General features: G+C 36.5%; 9 protein-coding genes across 9 annotated transcripts; 3 read left to right on the forward strand and 6 right to left on the reverse strand.

Moving 5' to 3' along the window:
* Positions 1 to 339: 339 nt before the first annotated feature.
* On the forward strand, positions 340 to 2,021 carry EV154DRAFT_548819 (uncharacterized protein; the record flags this gene model as incomplete). Its single annotated transcript, XM_051604830.1, has 4 exons — positions 340 to 379; positions 435 to 510; positions 575 to 1,325; positions 1,385 to 2,021. The coding sequence occupies 4 exons, from the start codon at positions 340 to 342 to the stop codon at positions 1,916 to 1,918; spliced, it is 1,401 nt and encodes a 466-aa protein (XP_051461082.1). The 3' UTR covers positions 1,919 to 2,021.
* A 941-nt stretch (positions 2,022 to 2,962) lies between these two features.
* Positions 2,963 to 4,270, reverse strand: EV154DRAFT_69116 (uncharacterized protein). The gene is made up of 5 exons (XM_051607736.1): positions 3,992 to 4,270; positions 3,801 to 3,917; positions 3,442 to 3,725; positions 3,239 to 3,384; positions 2,963 to 3,185 (listed from the first exon to the last, which is right to left on the reverse strand). The coding sequence occupies exons 1-5, from the start codon at positions 4,039 to 4,041 to the stop codon at positions 3,024 to 3,026; spliced, it is 759 nt and encodes a 252-aa protein (XP_051461083.1). The 5' UTR covers positions 4,042 to 4,270; the 3' UTR covers positions 2,963 to 3,023.
* A 4,190-nt stretch (positions 4,271 to 8,460) lies between these two features.
* On the forward strand, positions 8,461 to 12,200 carry EV154DRAFT_599767 (uncharacterized protein). The gene is made up of 10 exons (XM_051607131.1): positions 8,461 to 8,511; positions 8,567 to 8,642; positions 8,703 to 9,327; positions 9,391 to 9,450; positions 9,515 to 9,983; positions 10,047 to 10,146; positions 10,206 to 11,028; positions 11,087 to 11,549; positions 11,607 to 11,702; positions 11,756 to 12,200. Exons 1-10 carry the CDS (start codon positions 8,472 to 8,474, stop codon positions 12,172 to 12,174), a joined length of 3,171 nt encoding a protein of 1,056 aa, XP_051461084.1. The 5' UTR covers positions 8,461 to 8,471; the 3' UTR covers positions 12,175 to 12,200.
* Positions 12,201 to 12,306: 106 nt separating this feature from the next.
* Positions 12,307 to 13,158, reverse strand: EV154DRAFT_497498 (uncharacterized protein). Its single transcript, XM_051600275.1, has 2 exons — positions 12,954 to 13,158; positions 12,307 to 12,886 (listed from the first exon to the last, which is right to left on the reverse strand). Exons 1-2 carry the CDS (start codon positions 13,106 to 13,108, stop codon positions 12,787 to 12,789), a joined length of 255 nt encoding a protein of 84 aa, XP_051461085.1. The 5' UTR covers positions 13,109 to 13,158; the 3' UTR covers positions 12,307 to 12,786.
* Positions 13,159 to 13,330: 172 nt separating this feature from the next.
* EV154DRAFT_497502 (uncharacterized protein) lies at positions 13,331 to 14,503 on the reverse strand. The gene has a single exon (XM_051600276.1). The coding sequence runs from the start codon at positions 14,426 to 14,428 to the stop codon at positions 13,559 to 13,561; it is 870 nt and encodes a 289-aa protein (XP_051461086.1). The 5' UTR covers positions 14,429 to 14,503; the 3' UTR covers positions 13,331 to 13,558.
* A 142-nt stretch (positions 14,504 to 14,645) lies between these two features.
* Positions 14,646 to 16,091, forward strand: EV154DRAFT_536461 (urease accessory protein UreD; the record flags this gene model as incomplete). The annotated part of the gene is made up of 2 exons (XM_051604140.1): positions 14,646 to 14,660; positions 15,138 to 16,091. The coding sequence occupies 2 exons, from the start codon at positions 14,646 to 14,648 to the stop codon at positions 16,089 to 16,091; spliced, it is 969 nt and encodes a 322-aa protein (XP_051461087.1).
* An 82-nt stretch (positions 16,092 to 16,173) lies between these two features.
* On the reverse strand, positions 16,174 to 17,811 carry EV154DRAFT_69165 (RRM domain protein). Its single transcript, XM_051607737.1, has 5 exons — positions 17,576 to 17,811; positions 17,422 to 17,526; positions 17,211 to 17,357; positions 17,071 to 17,143; positions 16,174 to 17,006 (listed from the first exon to the last, which is right to left on the reverse strand). Exons 1-5 carry the CDS (start codon positions 17,686 to 17,688, stop codon positions 16,257 to 16,259), a joined length of 1,188 nt encoding a protein of 395 aa, XP_051461088.1. The 5' UTR covers positions 17,689 to 17,811; the 3' UTR covers positions 16,174 to 16,256.
* Positions 17,812 to 17,934: 123 nt separating this feature from the next.
* EV154DRAFT_560040 (uncharacterized protein) lies at positions 17,935 to 18,919 on the reverse strand (the record flags this gene model as incomplete). Its single annotated transcript, XM_051605586.1, has 2 exons — positions 17,935 to 18,761; positions 18,841 to 18,919. 2 exons carry the CDS (start codon positions 18,917 to 18,919, stop codon positions 17,935 to 17,937), a joined length of 906 nt encoding a protein of 301 aa, XP_051461089.1.
* A 168-nt stretch (positions 18,920 to 19,087) lies between these two features.
* EV154DRAFT_414610 (uncharacterized protein) lies at positions 19,088 to 20,334 on the reverse strand (the record flags this gene model as incomplete). The annotated part of the gene is made up of 2 exons (XM_051595619.1): positions 19,088 to 19,836; positions 19,926 to 20,334. 2 exons carry the CDS (start codon positions 20,332 to 20,334, stop codon positions 19,088 to 19,090), a joined length of 1,158 nt encoding a protein of 385 aa, XP_051461090.1.
* Between the last annotated feature and the right edge of the window lie 103 nt (positions 20,335 to 20,437).

Genomic DNA, 20,437 nt, shown 5'->3' on the forward strand with positions numbered 1-20,437 from the left:
AACCTATATTCTCATCTATATAATTCAATCAAAGAATGCTACGGTCTTCGGAGCACTGAACGATTTAATAAGCATTGAAAAACTACAGATATGCATAACACGAGCACTAAAGAGGAAAAAAAAAGTCTCCTCACGATGAATCCATCCGAACATCATTAGAAAACTGGGGTTGCTCAAACTTCCTTAACAATCTGGCTCCGTCCATTATTTGGCTGAGTCGTGGTAGCACATAGCTATGTACGACACCGTAGAGCAACTTCCGACTGAAGGACGAGATAATATAATAATAGGCTTTTTATTATTTTTTTAATATTTCCCCCATTTTTATCTCCTAAAGGCATGGCTAGTTTGAATCAGATAGAATACATCGTAGGAATAGGTTAGTGGTGTTATTTCAACTGCTCAGATAAATCTTACGACAATTTATTTCACAGATTTAGGAACTACCTCCTCAAAGGTCTCGATAGCCCATGTAAACGACCCGTTTAATATTATTACTGTTTTAAGCTGGTACTTTACATTTTGAATTAAGATGTTTTCAACGTTTATAATAGCTACTTACAGCTTAAGATAGGGACGATTTGAAGGAATCTTCTAAATATTTTCTTTCATCAGTTCTGTACCTGAAAGATGAGAACAATACCCCATTATGCGGCATCGAACACGACGATGTAAATGATAGAGGTGTTTATGTAGCTAATATCACTCAATATCTTGTTGATATCGATGCTTCAAATGAAAAGCTTAGTCAACTAATGGATGGTTTAACCGTTAAAAAAGTTATGATTGACTATTTGAAATATTTTATTCCACTTGCCCTCAAAAGGTTACAGGTCCAAGACAAACTTATCAAAAACGAGCGCTTCCAAGACTTTGTTAACGAAAATTTCATTGATGAAAATATTAAAACCGTTTGCTATTGCCTCGTTTGTCCAACCGATCGACAAGAATTTATGAAAGACTGCTTTATCGAGGCAGGAATTATCGAGGCGTCTGAAGCTGAGCACCGACTTTCATTTGTCATCCAAGCTGTTGCTATAGCTCATTACCAACTTTCCCGTGACAGAAAAGAGACCGGAATTGAAAACGATCAGTATTATTTTGTTTTAGACATAAGCGACATCTCTATTGGAATTGCAAGAATTCATGCCGCTTCCACTGAATTGCTGAGTACTGTTACGGGAATTTCTGACGATATCAGACAAGGCTTACTAAATCTAGGCATCAAGTTCAAAGACTATTTGATAGAAAATATGACAGCGTTAAAATTAGATAATTTACTCATTGATCAACTCGTCCGGACCTTTTCCGAAAAAATGAAGAAGGTAAATATTTTTATTTATATCTATTTTTCTTTATCTCAACCACTTTTCTGTTTTACCAGTATAAATTTGACATGTATACCCCAACACAAACTGTTATATCACATAATGATATTGATGGAAATCCCATTGAGTTTACGTATGAAGACTTAGACAGAATTGTCTTAAAACCATTTATCGAGAGCATAGCTGAATTTGTATCAAAAGCTGATGAAGCTCATGGTCACTGCAAAATTTTTTTCGTTGAAACGTATGATGTTAATGCACCATACTTTATTGAAAATCTTTTAGCCAGAGATGAGGGTAAGTTGAAGTATCGTCACTCTATTATTGAAGATTCATTTGGAATGGTTTCCTCGAGTGCTGTCTCTTCAAGACTAAACACCTGCAAATCTCAAACCCCTTTCTCTCTTAACGATAATCAACAGTCCCAATGTTTGGGTAGGAAATGGTCCTTACCAGAAACAGTGCCCAGTGAATCTACTGATGATGATAACAATGGAAATGGTGCCTGTGATCTTATTGTTGGACTTGGTTTGTCACTGCTAAAAAACCTCTGGGAATTTACTTCTTTTTGTTGTGATTGTTGTGATTGAAGCTAGAACAAAAAAAGAAATTTTAGAATCCACCTCCAATGAACAGAATAAACTTTCCCACAAATAAACAGGTTTCATAATAATCATAAGATTCGTAAACAAAGATTAAACTGGTTTACGTTTGAACACATCAAAATTAAGACCCAAATACAAACTCCAGCATATGTAATAAGTTGTTTGATCGCTCGGTATATTTCTTGGAAAGCCCAATATATCTTTCAATTGACCAAGTTGAGTCATGGCCAGATATATTATTTTTGCATGAGTAGTATAAAACAACCTGTTCGTAAGATACACAAAGAAAGTGAATTTTATTGCCTTTGACATTTTAATAAAATTTATACAATGGATAATTAATACGTAAAAGATTAAAAAACTTTGGGGATATGCACTTCAAAAAGCGGCATAGATATCATTATTTGGGTCATCGAAATCATCATCATCGTCCTCTGTCAATAAGCGGATTCACTTAATACGGTTGTTCCTTGGAGTAAAACATACAAACGGCTCATGTGGATATGCTTCGTTGGAAGATAGTGAATATGGTGATGATACTGGAGAGAAGGTAGGTGATTGTTGCATGGAGAACAAAATAAAATAAACCAAAAAAGTGATACTGTTAGAACTTGGATACCACTTTATTATGGACGAAAAAATATAATTAAAAAACGTATTAAATCTGTTTTTTTTTTCTATGAGAAAAAACTATGGATATTTATATAAAGAAATGGGATAGTTTTAGGGAGAATATTAAGCGCCTTATTGGATCATGATGTAATAATCTGGTGATAGTAAATAATCAACATGTCTTTAAATTTAACCCTTCCATACTGAGTATATAAATATTAGTCAGAGGGATCAACAGTTATAACATCAAATGACAAGACTAATATTTGTGCTCAGGATCTATTAATATTCTATGGTCCAGGCCCATTCGATTGTATTGCTTTTTGCAGAATAAAAATTTACTCGCCACAGGGATGTGCCCTGTGTACAGACTCCAACGGTAGGATGAGAACAAGCGGGGTAATGTGTGATCCATGATTAACTTTTATATTTATCATCCATCCTTAATGTGATGTGACAATTAACTTTATTATTATATCTATGATATCCTCAACAGTGATGATAAAAAATTCAGAAGAGAAGTAGACGCTGGAGTTCTAATACTCAGCGAACATGAATCAGCTACACCTTGCATATTCTTTTTTTGTTTCTGAACTTGTAAAGAGGCTTTGATAATCTTGGCATCCTGAAGTAGAGAAAGCTAAAGATAATTATTAATAATAGCTTTCTTTATCCCGAACGTCTTCAACATACCTTAAGTCCGAAAAATGATTCTAATGTGGGTTTTAAATCAAACAACAGCAATGGACTTGAGGGCAGTTGAACAATTATACAATTGCTCGCTAAATAAACTTCCTGGTCTGGGCACCACTCCAGCTGATAAATATAACCAGAATTTCCTTAAGCAGCAGTTAATAACTAGCTAATGTCATTGTTACAATATTCATATTTCTTACCAGTCCAATCCATTGACAATGTTTTATTTACACCTAATTTTTTCAAGTTTTTCAGGATTACTGTATTGATCCTCAAATTTTTGCATTGCTGCATGAGTTGGACATTTTTGCTGACAGAAGCACGTTTCCATTCATTAGACGACATTTCGATATCAGTCTTTGCGTCATTACATTTCAATAATAAATCAATCTTTCTTGGATAGGTGGGGGACGTATCCTTTGTATGGAAAATGGCCTTATTTGTTTCTCGTTCAAGTTTCGTAGACTTGGATCCGGTCTCACCGCTGAAACAATAGTAAAAATGTATGAAATGATTAACTTAATGTGTTATGTATCATAAATAGTAGTTATACACTTACTCATGAAGTCTGATGCCTGTTTTTTTAAAGACAACGTCTAAAAGCGAAGCGACTCTGCGATAATGGGTCATCTCGCTTGCATTATCATCGTCATCCCATAAATCAAATGACTCAATTCTAGCGCGTAAAAATAAGTAATTGAATAGTGAATAAAGTATACTAATAGCTTTAGTCTTACATCATTTCCATACAACATAAAACTTGATACAGCTGGGTATCTCGTTGCTTGCTTCTGCTGCATTCGGCCTTCTTGGTCTGTATCTGATCCAACAAGTCATCCATATCTTCCATTGAGTACAATTTTGGCTGGCCGGATTCATCAGCTTTTAGAATACTATCAATTGTAGTAGAAATGTCTGGTTCTAAGCTTGATAAAGGAGATTCAGAGCATTTTTCATAAAAAACTTGTTTCTCATTATCATCAAGATTGTTGAGAATCAAGTTTCTGATTGTTGGATTGATTGTATTTGCAATCCTTGAAATTCCCAGCCTAGAAAAAAGCCAAAAAAAAAAAAAAAAAAATTAGTAGCTCAAAAGATTAAAACCGATACTCGCATTTACCTTCTTATGTCCTGGCAAGTATATACGCCCTCCAAGTATTAAAACTTTTCAAGCTTGCACCGATCTTGCGCAAGTTCGAAAAAAGCTCGAACCGAGTTTTTGAACTCGAGCACTCGATAATGTAACCGAGCTGAATTTACAAAAACTCGCGCGAGTTCGATCTTCGAAAAAACGCATTCGAGCGAGTTTCGACTGGAACACGATCGAAGCTCACTCGAGAGTTTCGATCTTCATTCCGAACACTACATCTTTGTACTGACGTTCTTCAGAAGATTGCTGCTGTTGTAACTTTTGTTCGACTTCTTTTCCTTTCTCTCGTCGTACGTCTTGCTCTTGAGTTTGCTGCTGTGTATGCTCGTCCTTTTGGCTGACGAGTAGTTGTTTTAAGATACTGGACGAAGTTGGTGCAGCAGCTATCATTGCTTCCAACATCTCGATTCTGGTGACAAAAGAAGCCTCAGCCTGTATAAGTGAAAGATTAAGGAAATATTAGCTGTAGTTCGCATAGCTAGGTTTTGGACTTTACCAGTGTCTTCGCCATTTTGGCGATTTGAACCCAGTGCTTTTCATCGTATCTTTTACTACGAAGCAAAGGTTAAACACTTATTACATATCCTAATTATATACTTTTACCTCGTTGAAGCACTATCAAGTTTTTGGAAATCCTTTAGCGAAAGAGCAAATCTTCGACGCCACGTAGAATAAAGGTCAGCTGCTTCAACATTGCTGTCGGCTGACCAACGCGCGATATTCATAGAATTAGAGCTAATAAATTCCTTGAATGAAGGAGAATCAGTCTCTCTAACATAGTTTGTCAATTCTTATCCAGAAAATTCCATTAGCAAAACGAAATTATAATACGCAATTTATTGGAAGTGTCTAGACCTCCGTATTTTTTTTTCAAACGTATTTTTTTTTACCACACAGGAATTCTGGTTAAGGCCAGCAGGCCAGTATGATCGCGCCTATTTACAGTGCAGCTCCTGTTATTCACAGGCTGCGAGTTCGAAGAACTCAAGAACCCTGCTTAGAAGGTCACCCTCCTATAGCAAAGACTAGCCGCAGCCGCAATATTGCAATAAATCTTTTTTAATTTAGTGTCTTTTTAAAGAAACAAGAGTCATTACCAACTAACCTTTTAACATGCTTGGTTACTTTCATAAGATTGAAGAAATATGTTAAGGGAAAAGAAAAGGAGAAGAAAAAAGTGTGTGAACCAGCTTTATTCATAGGCTGATAAACAAGAGCTTATGTCAGAATGATTTCATTGTTTGTTTCATCATCCATAATGTCTGCAAAAACTTCCCAAGCAAGTCAGAATTAGGTAATTGTCTATCTGCGTTCCATTAGTAGCTTGTAATGACAGTGAAGCAGATTCTATAGAAAACGAAAATCGATCATCCTATAAAGTTTAGACGATAGGGCAGGTCAATCGACGTAAAGACTTATGTGTAGACCTTCACGTGATTCTAAAAAAAATACGTTTGAAGAAAATACGGAGTTCTAGACATTTCCGAAGTTTTTATTGATTACAAGAATTATACTTTTTTTTTATATGAATCCCCCTAATCTGTTTTTCTTCTTAAGTTTTTGTAGTTGTACAATACAGGCAGAATTATTACGAGTATTAGTCATTTAGGCGAATCCAAATCCAAGTTCAAGTTTAAATTAGTGAAGAAATACATTTGCGGCAATTATTATCAAAAATGGGCTGCTGAAACTTTACTCATTCTATGACAAGGGACTATACTGGCGATCATTGCTTTCCAGTGTATGTTCCCAAGTGAGGTGTTATTGCATGTAACGATATTATCGCGACTTGCTGTATCACTGGAAGCGTATGTTAATAGAGTATGGTATGGTATACGAATGGCACGACAATTATTAGCCTCACCGAAGGTGAGTTATTCTTCACGAACGTCTTTACTACCACGACGCTAATCTTTTTTTTTATCAGATTTCCAAAATTGTGCTCATTTTATGACAAGGGACTATACTGGCGATCATTGCTTTCCAGTGTATGTTCCCAAGTGAGGTGTTATTGCATGTAACGATATTATCGCGACTTGCTGTATCACTGGAAGCGTATGTTAATAGAGTGTGGTATGGTATACGACTGGCACGACAATTATTGGCATTACCGAAGGTGAGTTATTCTACACACACGCCTTTACTACCATGACGCTAATCTTCTTTTTTATCAGATTTCCAAAACTGTGCTTATTCTATGACAAGGGACTATACTGGCGATCATTGCTTTCCAGTACATGTTCCCAAGTGAGGTGTTATTGCATGTAACGATATTATCGCGACTTGCTGTATCACTGGAAGCGCATGTTATTAGAGTATGGTATGGTATACGACTGGCTCGACAATTATTGGCCTTACCAAAGGTGAGTTATTCTACACACACGCCTTTACTACTATGACGCTAATCTTTTTTTTTTAACAGATTTCCAAAACTATGCTCATTCTATGACAAGGGAATATACTGGCGATCATTGCTTTCCAGTGTATGTTCCCAAGTGAGGTGTTATTGCATGTAACGATATTATCGCGACTTGCTGTATCACTGGAAGCGTATGTTAATAGAGTGTGGTATGGTATACGACTGGCACGACAATTAGTAGCATTGCCGAGGTGAGTTATTCTTCACGCACGCCTTTACTACTGATATATACACAGTATATATCCAGACTATCTGAAACATAGAGCATTAACTGATCAAGATATTAATGTCTACTTCCAATCCACGCTCCCATCTGATCTTCCCGGATAATAATCTTTTTGAACCCTTTCTTATGAAAAGGATCCCCTTTTTCATTTAATAAAAAGATATCTAGTTTTAGTCTCAAATAATTTAACCGTTTATTTCTTGGAATATTTCAACTACCATGACGCTAATCTTTTTTTTTTCCGGCGATCATAGCTTTTTAGTTTATGCTCCTAAGTGAGTTGTTATTGCATGTAACGAATATCGCCGGAGATGATTGAAAAGAGCACTTTTAGTGCTGTCAACACTATGTTCCGATGGTAATCATATGGAGTACTTTTAGGTCTGTAAGTTATTTTTACTTTACTATGTAGCATACGCTTTTCTTAGGGACATCCAAAGTGCACATAGTCACAACGTAAGATCTGTGATTTACCTGTCCTTTCGATCTGGAAACAAGAATATGTAATCAAGAACAATGTGATAATTACGAATAAATATATATTGAATGATTTATACTTGTTTTGACAATTCTTTCGTCACTCTTTCGCCTTTAAGCTCGTTTGATTTTAATCTTCCACTAAATTATTAAGGTAAAGGCCAAATGAGAAGCTGAAAATAAACTATAACTCACACATACTGGTTTACCATATGTTGTTTGTAATAAATTGTATTCAGTTCAAGACGATAAGTTATATTGACCTCTTGGTGTCTATTAAAGTACCATAAACTAACATTACGACTACGCGCACCCTGATTGTCCCTAAGAGGCCCGTTTAGCATAATTTAGTTATTTCATATTGCTCACAAACACATAGGCAATTACTCATTGTTAGATCTGCGCCTTGTAAGATAATTCCTTATAAGAGTCCTCATGTGTAAAGTTGATAAGCTGGTTACATAATTTTCCATTTTTTTTACGAGATTTTAAAAAGTGTGACATTTGTGATAATTATGGGTCAAGAAATAAAATGAAACTTTTGATAACTTTATTGTTTTTTTTATAATAATAAAAAGATAAGGAGGATCCGTCTAGTTGAATAGTTAATTTCTGCTTTTATATGAGGTTATTAGTAGTCACAATAATGTCAATTGTTGTGGGTTGTGATCGTGTAACCTAATTCGACTACGGTATAATATGGCTAAATACCACAACATTTTTGGTTGTTTGGTTTAAAGAGGAGAATGTCTACACCTACGTTTTTTTCTTTTCTACGTACTTTTTTTTTCCTTAACCATTTGGCTTCATCTATTATTTGGCTGAGTCATTGTAATACATAATTGTGTGCGACATCAAAGTGTCTGACCTATGACAGGACCGCAGAATGATATGTATAATTTAGGCTTTTTGATATTCCTTTTTCTACTTCTTCTCATTTTTATTTTCTTCTAAAAGCATGATTACTTTAAATCCGATAGAATACATTGTCGGAATAGGTTAGTAGCAAAAATTCGGCTACCCAATCAAATATTATAACATTTTATACAACAGATTTAGGGACTACTGCTTCAGGGGTCTCGATAGCTCATGTAAACGACCCATCAAATATTATTACCGTTTCATCTTGGTATCTTACATTTTAAAATAATATGTTACGTCTATAAAGATTATTAAAGGCTTTACATAGGGACGATTCCAAGAGAATCTCTCAAAAATTCCATTCTTCAATTCTGTACCTGAAAAATGAGAATGATTCCCCATTATGCGGTATTAAACCTGTGTCTGTCGGTGGTACAGGTGTTTACATAGATAAGATCAGTCAATATCTTGTAGACATTGATGCTTCAAATGAAAAGCTTGGTGAACTGATGGATGGTTTAACCGTTAAAAAAGTTATGATTGACTATTTGAAATATTTTATTCAAATTGCTCTCAAAAGGTTACAGGTCCATGACAAACTTGTAAAAAATGAGCACTTCCAAGAGTTTGTTAACGAAGAGTTTATTGATGAAGACATTAAAACTGTTTGTTATTGCCTCGTTTGTCCAACCGATCGACAAGAATTTATGAAAGACTGCTTTATTGAGGCAGGAATTATCGAGGAGTCTGAAGCTGAGCGCCGACTTTCATTTGCCATCAAAGCTGTCGCTATAGCTCATTATCAACTTTCCCTTGACAGAAACACAACCGGAATTCAACAGGACCAAGATTATTTTGTTGTTGATTTAGGTGATATATCTATTGGAATAGCAAAGATTCATGCGGCTTCCACGGAATCCCTTAGTACTATTACAAATGTTTGTGATAACATCGTAAAAATCTCAATAAATCTAGGCATCAAGTTCAAAATATATTTGTTAAAAAATATGACGAAGTTAAATATAAATCATTCACTCATTGATCAATTTGTTCAGACGTTTTCCGAAAACGCCAAGGTAAATACCTATAATATTTGCATTTTATTTATTTTTCTCTATCTAAACTATTTTTTTTTACTAGTATGGATTTCATACAGACATCAAGACAGAGACTGCCATCTCACAAGAGGATATTGATGGGAATCCTATTAATTTTACGTATGAAGATCTAAATCGTATCGTCTTAGAACCATTCATCGAAAGCTTAGCGGAATTTGTATCAGAAATTGATGAAACTTATCGTCAATGCAAAATGTTTTTCTCTGGAAGTTATGGGGTCAATGGAAACTTTATTAAAAATCTTATAATCAGAAATAGGGGTAAGTTGAAGTATCATCATTCTATTGTTAAAGATTCAATTGAAAGGGTTTCCTCGGGCGCTGTCTCTTCAAGACTAAGCACCTACAAGTCTCAAACGCCCTTCTCCTCTCTTTATAATAAACACACATTCCAATTCTCTGATAGAAGACTCTCATTACGAGAAACATTATTGTGTAATTCTGGTGATAGAAACAATGAAAATGATGCTTATGACTTTATTGTTGGAATTGGTTAGTAATAAGAATATAAAAAAAGAGATTCTAGACATAACTTAGGCTTCTTTTTGCTTTTAGATTTTGGTACCACTTTTTCTGGATGTTCTTATGTTCAACTTAGAGACAAAAATGGAAAGCCTGTGGATAAAAAAAAATTTAAGACCAAAAAAGTGGATTGGTAATATAAAAATACAAGGGTTTATAAAAATCTAACAATACTTTAATTGATGATTGCAGGCCAGGAGGCAATACAAAACATTTTGGAAAGAGCCCGACTTTATTAATGTACGATAAAAGAATGAAGCCCATATATTGGGGTGAAGAAGCAAGAATTCAAGCTAAGCGTCATAAAGATCGCAACCTTCTAGAACACTTTAAACTGTTTTTATGTCCGGAATCTTTGGAAGAACCGAAAGGACAAGGAGGATTTGTTGGTGACGGAAACCCGGAAAACGAAGTGTGTGCAGTCCGCATTATTGCTGATTATCTTCAAGTGTTCCAAAAGCATGTCTTTGAGTACATCGTTGCTAAAGAAACGAATGATAATGTTTATCACTATAACGAGGCAAGGCTTAAGGTAAAATACAAGATTAGATATGTGATTACTGTACCTGCTATGTGGAATTCATTAGCCCGCAATACCATGGCGCAAGCTGCAATTAAAGCTACAATGATTAAAAAAAATGATGTCAACCAGCTTCTTATAATCAGTGAACCTGAGGCAGCAGCATTGTTTTATATGAAGAGAATGATCGAATATTTTGAAAAAAGGGATGAAGAGCCGAACGATGCACACTTTATTGTATGTGATGCTGGTGGAGGAACTGTAGATCTGGCCACATTTAATTTACAACTGAACAAGAAAGATGGCGATACGCCTACCACAGACCCGATGATTTGTCAAATTGGTGACGGTATTGGTGATATCTGCGGCTCAACTTGTCTTGACTTAAGATTTAGAAATTATCTCCTTGAATTTTATAAGAGCTTTGGAGTAGATATGAACAAAGAAAATGTACCTCTTGACGATATTATGAAAGACTTTGTGGAAAATTACAAGGTAACATATAATTCATTATGTAGATATAGCTCTTCCTGATTGATTTTTAATAACGTAGCTTCGCTTTATGCCTAATTTGCGAGGCGGCTCTTACTACTGCATCAATTTGCCCGCAAAGGGGATTAGAAATTTTACCGGCGATTCTACCTATAGAATGACTAATGGGAATAGAACGCTGAAAATGAAGAACCAAGATATGAAAGAGAAAATATTCGACCCTGTAATTGATCGTATTTTTTACCTTATCGATGACCAGTTAAACCAAGCAAAAAAATTAGACAGACGAATAGACGCAATTCTGATGATCGGTGGCTTTTCCCAATCCTTATACCTGCAACAGCGCATCAAAGACAGGTATAAGGGTGTGTGTCATGTTAACTTTCCTATCGAAAGTGTTGGGGCTATTTCTTACGGCGCAGTATATTACGCTCTAAATCCCCGTAAAATATCAAAACAAACTGCCACACAATCCCTTGGATTAGAAGTACAGGCACCATTTGATAGAAACTTGACAGATTCAAGTAAGAGGAGAGTGAAAGGTCCCAATGGTGATCGGAATTTTGAAAAAAACCGCATAGAGTATTTCGTAAAAAGAGGTGAATCTTTAAAAGGCAAGGAACAAACAGTATATCAAAAAGATGTATATGTTTCATATCCCAACGCTGCAGTAATAGGTACTTGTAATAATTATAATCAAACCCTCACGACTGGCTAATTTTTATATAAGCAATCTTTGCCTGTAACTCTAAAGAAGATGCTAACAAAAGATACGTTACTGAGAGTCATGTTAAAATAATGGAAGCGAAAATTATCATGCCGTCTATAGGTGGGATAGATGGGAGAGTAATTCACTTCACGATCAGTCTTCAAATCACGCGTATTGGAGTCACTGTTACAACTGAATGTCAAGATCAACTAATCAATGCAGAAGTTCTAAAAATCACCAATAATCAAAGGTCCTCTGTTAAGATTATAATCAAGTGTAGTTCTAGTATAGAAGAATGCACAAAGGCGTCGTCCTTGTCCTCATCACTGTCGTCCTTTCCCTCATCACTGACGCCCTTATACCCACGTGATGCCAGAGTCAGAAGAACCTTTCCAATGACTATTGAGCAACCATCACTTAAAAAGAAACTAAGAAAATAAAATTAATTTTGTCTGGACATTTTTGCATCCTCTTGAATTAGATATCTTTAGGGATTTTTTCCTTTTTTTTTCATTATTAAATACCCCTTCTATTAAAAAAATTAATCCATTGCCCCAATCGCATCATGGCGACTATAATGATGAAAGGTAACTGCTCTTAAGAAGTAAAAGGCATGAGTGTCATTTAGCGCAGTTTCAATGGCACTTTTTTTTTTAATGTGAAGTGCGCTGCCTCTCCGAAAATTGTTGTTTTTTCAATTTTTTTCATAATCAACGAAAAACATGTCTGAACAACCATTCCATTCATTCGGAGGGGGACGAGGTGGTGGTCGTGGAAGAGGTCGCGGTGGAAACCGTGGTGGGTTTAACAGAGGCGGAAGAGGAAGAGGAGGAGGAGGATTTCATAACAATAATCATTATAGTAAACAATATACAGACGTTGATTATTCTCCAGAGGCGATCGAAGCAAGATTTTCAGCCTATTATTCACCTACCATTACTAAAGATCCTTGGTCCCACTTAATACAAGAGCATAAAGATGATCAATAAATATCAATAAACAAAGATAATTGTATATATATTACAAGGGATGATTGGGGGTATAATTTATTATTAAGTGTACATTGAATTGGGCACGTCCAAGTCTTCTGTTTCGATTTTAACTAGATGTTTACCGGGAATCATGACAAGACCAACCATCCTTTTTTCAGCTGTAAGTGTATAAAAAAAATTGTCAGTGGCCAAAGTGTGGAGAAGTGGATAAACAAAGAATCTTACAGCCACGGAATTCTTCAGTGTGTGCAAGGATAATATTCTTTTGCTTATCGATACAAACAAAGGTTCCAATAAATGTTCTTCCATCTGTAATCTTTATACGAGATTTGAAGTTCAAGTATGAATTGAGTTGTTTAATGTTGTCTGAATCGGCCACCATTTGTTGTGTAAATGAATAAAAAAAGTGAACGAAACTAAAAAAAAAAAAAATTATGATAACTGGTACTTTTTTTTTTTGGGCAGCGGTCATATAAATTCCCAGTGAGTTGTTACTTTTCCAATTCACTGCTGTCGCTTTATCTTTCATAATTGCGCATTATACAATCGGGCACCTGTCAAATGTAATGTTTTACGATAGCCAATTGGATTTTTTTTTTCTTATGTCCAAGAAAAAAAAATGCTTTATTTCTATACTTTTTTTTAACAGTGATTTTACCCATCACTATCCAAAAGAAACATATTACACATTCGATTCGTATATCCATACCACCTCAATGGTTCACCAAATATTTAAAAAAGCTATTGCCACACCCTTAGAAAGGATCACCACTTTCAGAAAAAAAAAAAAAAAAAAAAAAAAAACTCTGTATAATTTATTCTTTTTTTTTTTTTACCAGTCCTCGTCAAACGCTTTACTGATACGACGAACTTTATTTGTCACCTCGTCCAACGACACATCACCAAATGTCTTGTTTTTAAAAGCCTCCAAAGTCAATTTAACCAGCTCCAACTTGTAACTGTAATCCGACATGGTTTCCTCCATGGGACCTTCATCGACAGGTCTGGCTCTTTTAGCTCTTGCCAATTGGTTAGCCCATGATTCATTTTCGGTGTCAGCCTCAGGTCTGGCGCGTTGCGATGTTGTTGTGGTGGTGGTGGTTGGGGTTCTGGTTGGGGGTCTTAATTGACCTGTGGCTGGATCGATGGATGGTCTTATACGATCAGTGGTTGGGATGTCCACCATCTTACGAGCCTGAGCCTGACGCAACATAGATTCAGTTACTTCTTTACCCCAAGGATAGTCATCTTTGCCGTTCGGATAGGTATAAATAGTCCCCGTGGGTGCACCATGAAAGGCAACTACTTTGGTTACGCAGAGGCCTTGTAATTCGAGCATTTGATAGAAATCGGGAATGAGGTAGTCTAGTTTATCGTCGGTGGTGGTGATACCTTTTTTCAAATCCGATGCGTTTACCTTGAATGTACGCTTTGTTCTTGCTACGGCGAGCTTTCTATATTTTTGCATGAATTCCTTGAGACAGCGATCAAGATCGTTATGCTTCCAGGAAGGGGGGATGATACCATCTTCCTTTAAGGATTGAAGCATAGGACGTGTTTGTTCGGACGAAATGGGGGATCCATCCTGGTTTCCGTTAAAATAAAGTTTAAAGATGTGTCGGTTTTGTCGAAAGTAGGAAACAATATGTCTGTAGTGATCTGGAGTTGTATAGACGTCTACGATATAGGAAGTTTCTGTCATCTTGTTTTTATTTGTTGGGAAGAAAGAAAGAAAAATGGAATATCCTTTCCCATCGGCGCTAATAAGAGAATGACGTTGTGATTTTCTCCCGTCTCACCCCGTCAAAGCATTCTGTACTTCAAAATGACACATGAGAGTGAAACGGTCTATTCGCACTTTTTAATATCATTTTACCGCATAAGGCACTTTTGCTCAGGGGATACAAATGAAGAAAGCGATGGCAAAAACAAACGTCTTGCATTCAGGATATCTCTAGCGGATACCCAGATTTTGATAACAGATGTGGGTAAAACAATAGAGATGCGGTAAAATAGTAAAGATGGAGGCGAATAACCCAGAATTTGGAGGGAAAACGTAAAAGGAAACTTGTAGGAGGAGGCATGAATGTATCATTAAAAGATCCAAAACCAGCCAAAGGATCCAGTGACTTAAACTATTGTAAACCCCTCGGAAATGCTTGAAGGACCTGAATTTACGCACACACAAAATCCATATCTACGCGTAACACCAAAGATTAGCGAACCCCTTTTTAAAACCGCGTTCCCTTTATCGTTATTATCAAAAAGACGAAAAGGCTAATTTCTTCTCTCTCTCTCTCTCCTCGTCTTTAACTTTTTCTCTAATGAAGCAATTTGCAACCACTGCTGAAAACGAACCAGGAAAAGGTATTCTCGTTTGTCATTGCTACAATGATCGCACCAAATTCGAGCGCATCCATGCTCAATACCCTTTAAAGTTTATTCCAACCACTGGCCATGCCGATCGACTTGCGGTTGTGTACATGATGAGTTATGGAGGAGGTGTCATTAGTGGTGACAAGTTCAATATTGACATGCGTATTGAAACGCGTGCGGTCCTGCTACTCATGACTCAAGGAAATACAAAGATTTTTAAGGACCGTGTTCACCAGCGGCTCTGGTTGGCCTCACTAAACGACCAACAGGAGACCACGATTAAATTCTCCAATCTTTTACCTTCCTTACCAGCTGCCATCAGCAACCTCTTTGTATCGCAACCTAAACCAGCGCCCGTGATTGAGCCTTCTGTTCAGACTATTGTGTCTGTGGTAGAAAATGAAGCTACTTTATTAGTGATCCCGGATCCCGTCACTTGTTTTCGAGACGCATCGTTTCAATCGAGACAAGAGTTTAAACTCCAGGACGATACATCGCAATTGGTACTATTGGATTGGTTCACGAGTGGAAGGATAACTCGCGGTGAAAACTGGTCGTTTCGACATTATTCCAGTCGCATTGATATTCGTGTAGGACAAAAATTAGTGATCAAGGATGCGATGGTATTGGAGGATGAAGACTATATGCGAAAAGAAGGAGAGGATACATCTTATGCATCTCGCTTACAGCCTTACACATGTTTTGCTACATTAATCATGATTTCAAGCATCGATAGCCCTTTAACCAAGTCGGTAGAAGGAATCCAGAGAAAATCAGAACAGATGCGTTTGATGCCATTGACACTCAAATCGAAAGAAGATCGTCAAGTCCTATGGTCGGTTAGTCCTATCTTAAAGGGAAGGGGTGTTCTTGTGAGGGTAGCGGGTATGACTACAGAGCAAGTACGTGATTTTGTAAAGTATCAGTGTTTGGGACAAGGCTTGGAAGAGATTGTTGGAGAAGGCATGTTTAGTAAAGTGCTCATGTAGTATAATAGAATATGTATTTAAAGTTAGGTAATAAGTAATATTAATAAAAAAATAATAATGTGTAATTTAGAAAAAAAAAGTAAATAAAAGGGCACATTGTGCAGCAAGTTACATATGATGATGATAATAATTATAATAAGGGGGGTTGGGGTATAAGTGAAACAATCAAATATATTGAGCAAAGGTATGATAATCGGATGACCATAAAGGAGCAGTCGTGGAGTCAGGCATAATGGATGAAGAACTCATATTGGTTATATAGCTTGGGTAATGAGATTGATCAAATACAGTCATAAATCCTCGATCCTCGTCAAATGGATGCATTTTACCACCATGCATTGTTATCTCTTCGGGTAAAGTAGCAGCAGCAGCAGCAACAGCAGCAGGTTGGTTTTGTGATCTACCCCATGAAAGTCGAATTCGAGAAGAGCCAATTTGGTAGCCATTCATTTGATCAATGGCCATTTCTGCTGACTGTCTCGAAACAAATTGAACAAATCCACACCCTTTCCCAGGTGGGATCTTGACATACACGATTTCTCCAAAGATACTAAAATATGATTTCAATTCGTCTTCTTGTAGCGGACATGATAAACCACCCACAAATACAGTGGTGTTTTGGTGTGATGGTATTAATGGTGGTTGTGGCGGTGCCAACGGCTGTGATATTAATAGAGAGGAAGTGGTGGTAGGAGAAAGACATTCATGCTGATGTGTACTGTTTGTCTTTGGTGTTGCCAAGGAGACACGAATAGGTCTGTTGCCAATGACAAATCCCTGCATTTCGTTCATGGCTTGATGCTGATCCAACTGTGAACTAAATCGAACAAAACCATAACCTCGAGTCAGACCCGTGCGTGGATCTGTCATTATTTTAGCTGATTTACATGATCGATAACGATTCTGAAATATGCTCTAATGTGTGTATGTGAGTAAAATATAAATAGAAAAAAAAAAGTGCTCTGCATTCCACATTTACTAGTAATATTTGTTCAGAGCATTCAGAGCTCAAATCACCAAGAAACACTGAATACTCAGGTTGTCTATCCTCCCTATGTAAAAAAAAAAGAGTTTTAAAAAGAGATGCATTGTAATAAATTTTTTAACGCCTTAATTTACTTTCGATCAACAAGACCACCTCCTGAAGCCCAATTCAATTTGATTATACATGATGTATTAGGAATCATTTCTCCGTTGAACATATCAAGTGCACATTGAGCAGCTGATATGGATCCAAAATCGACAAAAGCATACCCGGAGCTTGTACTATTTATAATTCTTATTAAAAAAAAAACGAGTTTTTCACAAAATAGAATTCAAACAACTTTACAAGGTGGTTTTATCTCGAATCACTTTCACAGCCACTTGTGCATTCAGGTTTAACCAAAGTCTTTGAATGTACCCTTCATCCATCCATGGTTCGAGTTCTCCCATCCTACTCGAATCAGTCAGTATATAGAAGTTATAGGTTGTATAAAAATTACCATAATGTTGTCTTGTGTGAAGGCGCTGACTGATAGTTTGTCGGTGCTGGTGCTGGTGGTAGTGGTGGTGGTGGTAGTAGTCGTGATAGACCAGGTTGGTAAGTTGAATACATGATTGCAATGAAGCAACAAAAAGTAAAGAAACAAAAAAAAAAAGAAGAGTGGAAAAGTGCAAGAAAAGAAAAAGGTTATTTGAAACACAACGTTAAATTACTATCATCACAAGTGTGGCCCTGAATGGTGTAGTAGTATACAAAGAAATATGGTAATGGAAGAAGCGCAAGTTACACCAGTGACCCTCGTGTGCTGTCATACCCCAATAATGATTGTTTAAGAAAGAAAGAATAGATTTATTATTATTATATCACAGTGATTCTTTTCTTATCATTGTTTGATGAAGAAGATGAAGGAGAAGGAATTAAATTATCGGAACTTGTTGATGTAGTAGTAGTAGAAGTAGTGGTCGTCATTGTGAGGGTAGAAGCAGAAGTATGATGATGATGATGGTGGTGGGGATGGTGATATCTGGAGGTTGTCGTGGAAGAAGAAGAGGAGAGATGATCATCCTCTTTAAGACGTTGAAAGTCATTGCTGGATGTTCTTCTATGATGATTAGTAGGATGATGTATTGTTTCTTTCATGATAGATACATCTCTTCTTGCAGCCTCTTGAAGCATGATACACTTGAATTTGTAATCGATATTAGCTCTACTTCTCAGGAACATAAAGAACTCGGATAGTTTAGAAAAATCCCAGTTTTTAGTGAATTCCCTTAAAAAACGTTCACGCTTCAAGATGACACAATTCGAATAAGGGCAGGACATGAGTACAGTGGAGATGAGTGTGGCCGTATAGTGAGTGGCCCATTGACTGGTTAGGTGTCTTAATAAATTGGCTCGTTTCATATCACCTTTATCATCACACCAATCTACAGTCACATGTCGAACCAGAATACTTGTACTTTCCCATCGCCAATCTGTTGTAAGCCATTCCAAGGCATTGACAATTCTCTCTAGTGGATATTCATTGGCAATTCTATGCAGATAAATTGATGTGACTAGTACGTTCTCTTCTGATTTCAGCCATGCATAAAAAGTTGCATCATAAAATTGATCCATTTGTTTGATATTGCTATACACATCTTTCCACTCATCTTGCTGCTTGGGGTTATTTTGTGTTATCGTTGCTATAATCATGTATATATGTATATTTTAGCGATCCATCCCTTATAATAGTATACCAGTACATCTCTATTTTATTCGTACCTCTTTTAGAACCTGCCCAGTCTGCCACCTTTTCTTTTCTAGGCGTGCTAGGGGAATTTGTAGTAAAGATAAATGACATTATTAAAAGAAAGAGAGAGAGAGAAAAAAAGAAAAAGAGAAAGAGAAGAGGAAAAAAAAAGGGGAGAAGAAAAGGAGACGTTTCTTTTTATAATAATAATAAAAAAAAACGGGGTTTTTTTTAGCGTGAGTGTGAGTGTATGTTTATTTTATTAGCCGGGTGTAAGAGTTAAATTAATTTAGAGATGTACTCTTTCAACTCGACATATTTTAAATAAAGTTCACCATCGCCATGAGATTTTAAAAAATCGAATAAATCCTCACCTTGTTCGTTCGACCACAATTCCAAAACAGTGTTTATCTGCTCCATTTGCCATTTCAAAGGTGGTTGGTTTGGGTGAACCAATGAAATCGATCGGTTCTTTACAACACAGTGCAACATATTCAGAAATGTCTTCCAATCCCAACCACTATGGACAAGTAATAGATTTTGGCACTCTTGGATGAACTCAACTCGACTCATACCATCCTTAATATCCTGAATCGCTCTAGTGCAATCATTCAGGTCCTTGTTTAATGACCCAAATGTGTGTTTCAAGTTACATGCATTTGCCCAATTTTGATTGATCGAAATAGCTGCACCAATGTTCTCCACTTGATGAAACCATCCAGAAGGCACAAACACAGTTTCACCATCCTTTTGGTACAAGATGATGCGCTTGGCCTGCTCAAACTTGGGGAAATCTTCCGTGCGCACTCTACGAATGTCATACACCATGTTGCCGTATTTGTCCATGAATAACTCTTCTTGATTGGGTGGGAAAAACGTCCATTTCTTTATGCCACAAATGTTACTAGACCAAGAATAGGATCGATACACATCTGCATGAAGTGGTGTAAATGTTGTGTCACCTCCCATATAAGAAAATTTATAGTCATCATCGCTTGTTTGATTCCAGTACTCGTTTAACCAATCATCTTTGGAAAGTTAATCATACATACCTCTATTCATCTGTGATATCTCTATTTTTTTTTTTTTTTTTTTTTTTTTTTTTTTTTTTTTTTACCTTGGAATATATCAGGAACTGTATAAAATATATCTTGCGGGAATGTCTTTGCTAAATGACAGTCCTTTAAATAGTACAGGGATTCTTTGCCGTCATCTGCCTCCCATAGATCTACAAAGTCCTTGAAAGACGTTTCTTTTCTGACTTGGTCTGTAAAGTGACGTTTATTACAACGTGCTACTTGTCCTTTTGCTGTGCCGAACCGGTCTCGTAAATAACCATAGTTGGGTTTGTATTTTGGTCCGTCTACTGACCCTGTTGGCACCACCCAATGCTTTCTCGACTCCCAATGTTCGGTTAACTTTGGCCCGATGACAGCTGGTACATTGGGAATCAAATGATTCTGCAAAAACTCTTCGTAACTTGGAGGTGTCTCGTAGTAAGGGATCTCATTGCTCTCATTGTCCATGGTTGTTATTTACAAAAAAAGGTTAAAGGTGTTGAGCCGAAAAAAAAAAGAAAGAAAGGTCACGCGTTATGTGAACTCCGTTATGGGATGGATGATGAGCATA

This window comes from Mucor mucedo (assembly GCF_025094135.1).
Source record: "Mucor mucedo strain NRRL 3635 chromosome Unknown EV154scaffold_15, whole genome shotgun sequence".
NCBI lineage: Eukaryota > Fungi > Mucoromycota > Mucoromycetes > Mucorales > Mucoraceae > Mucor > Mucor mucedo.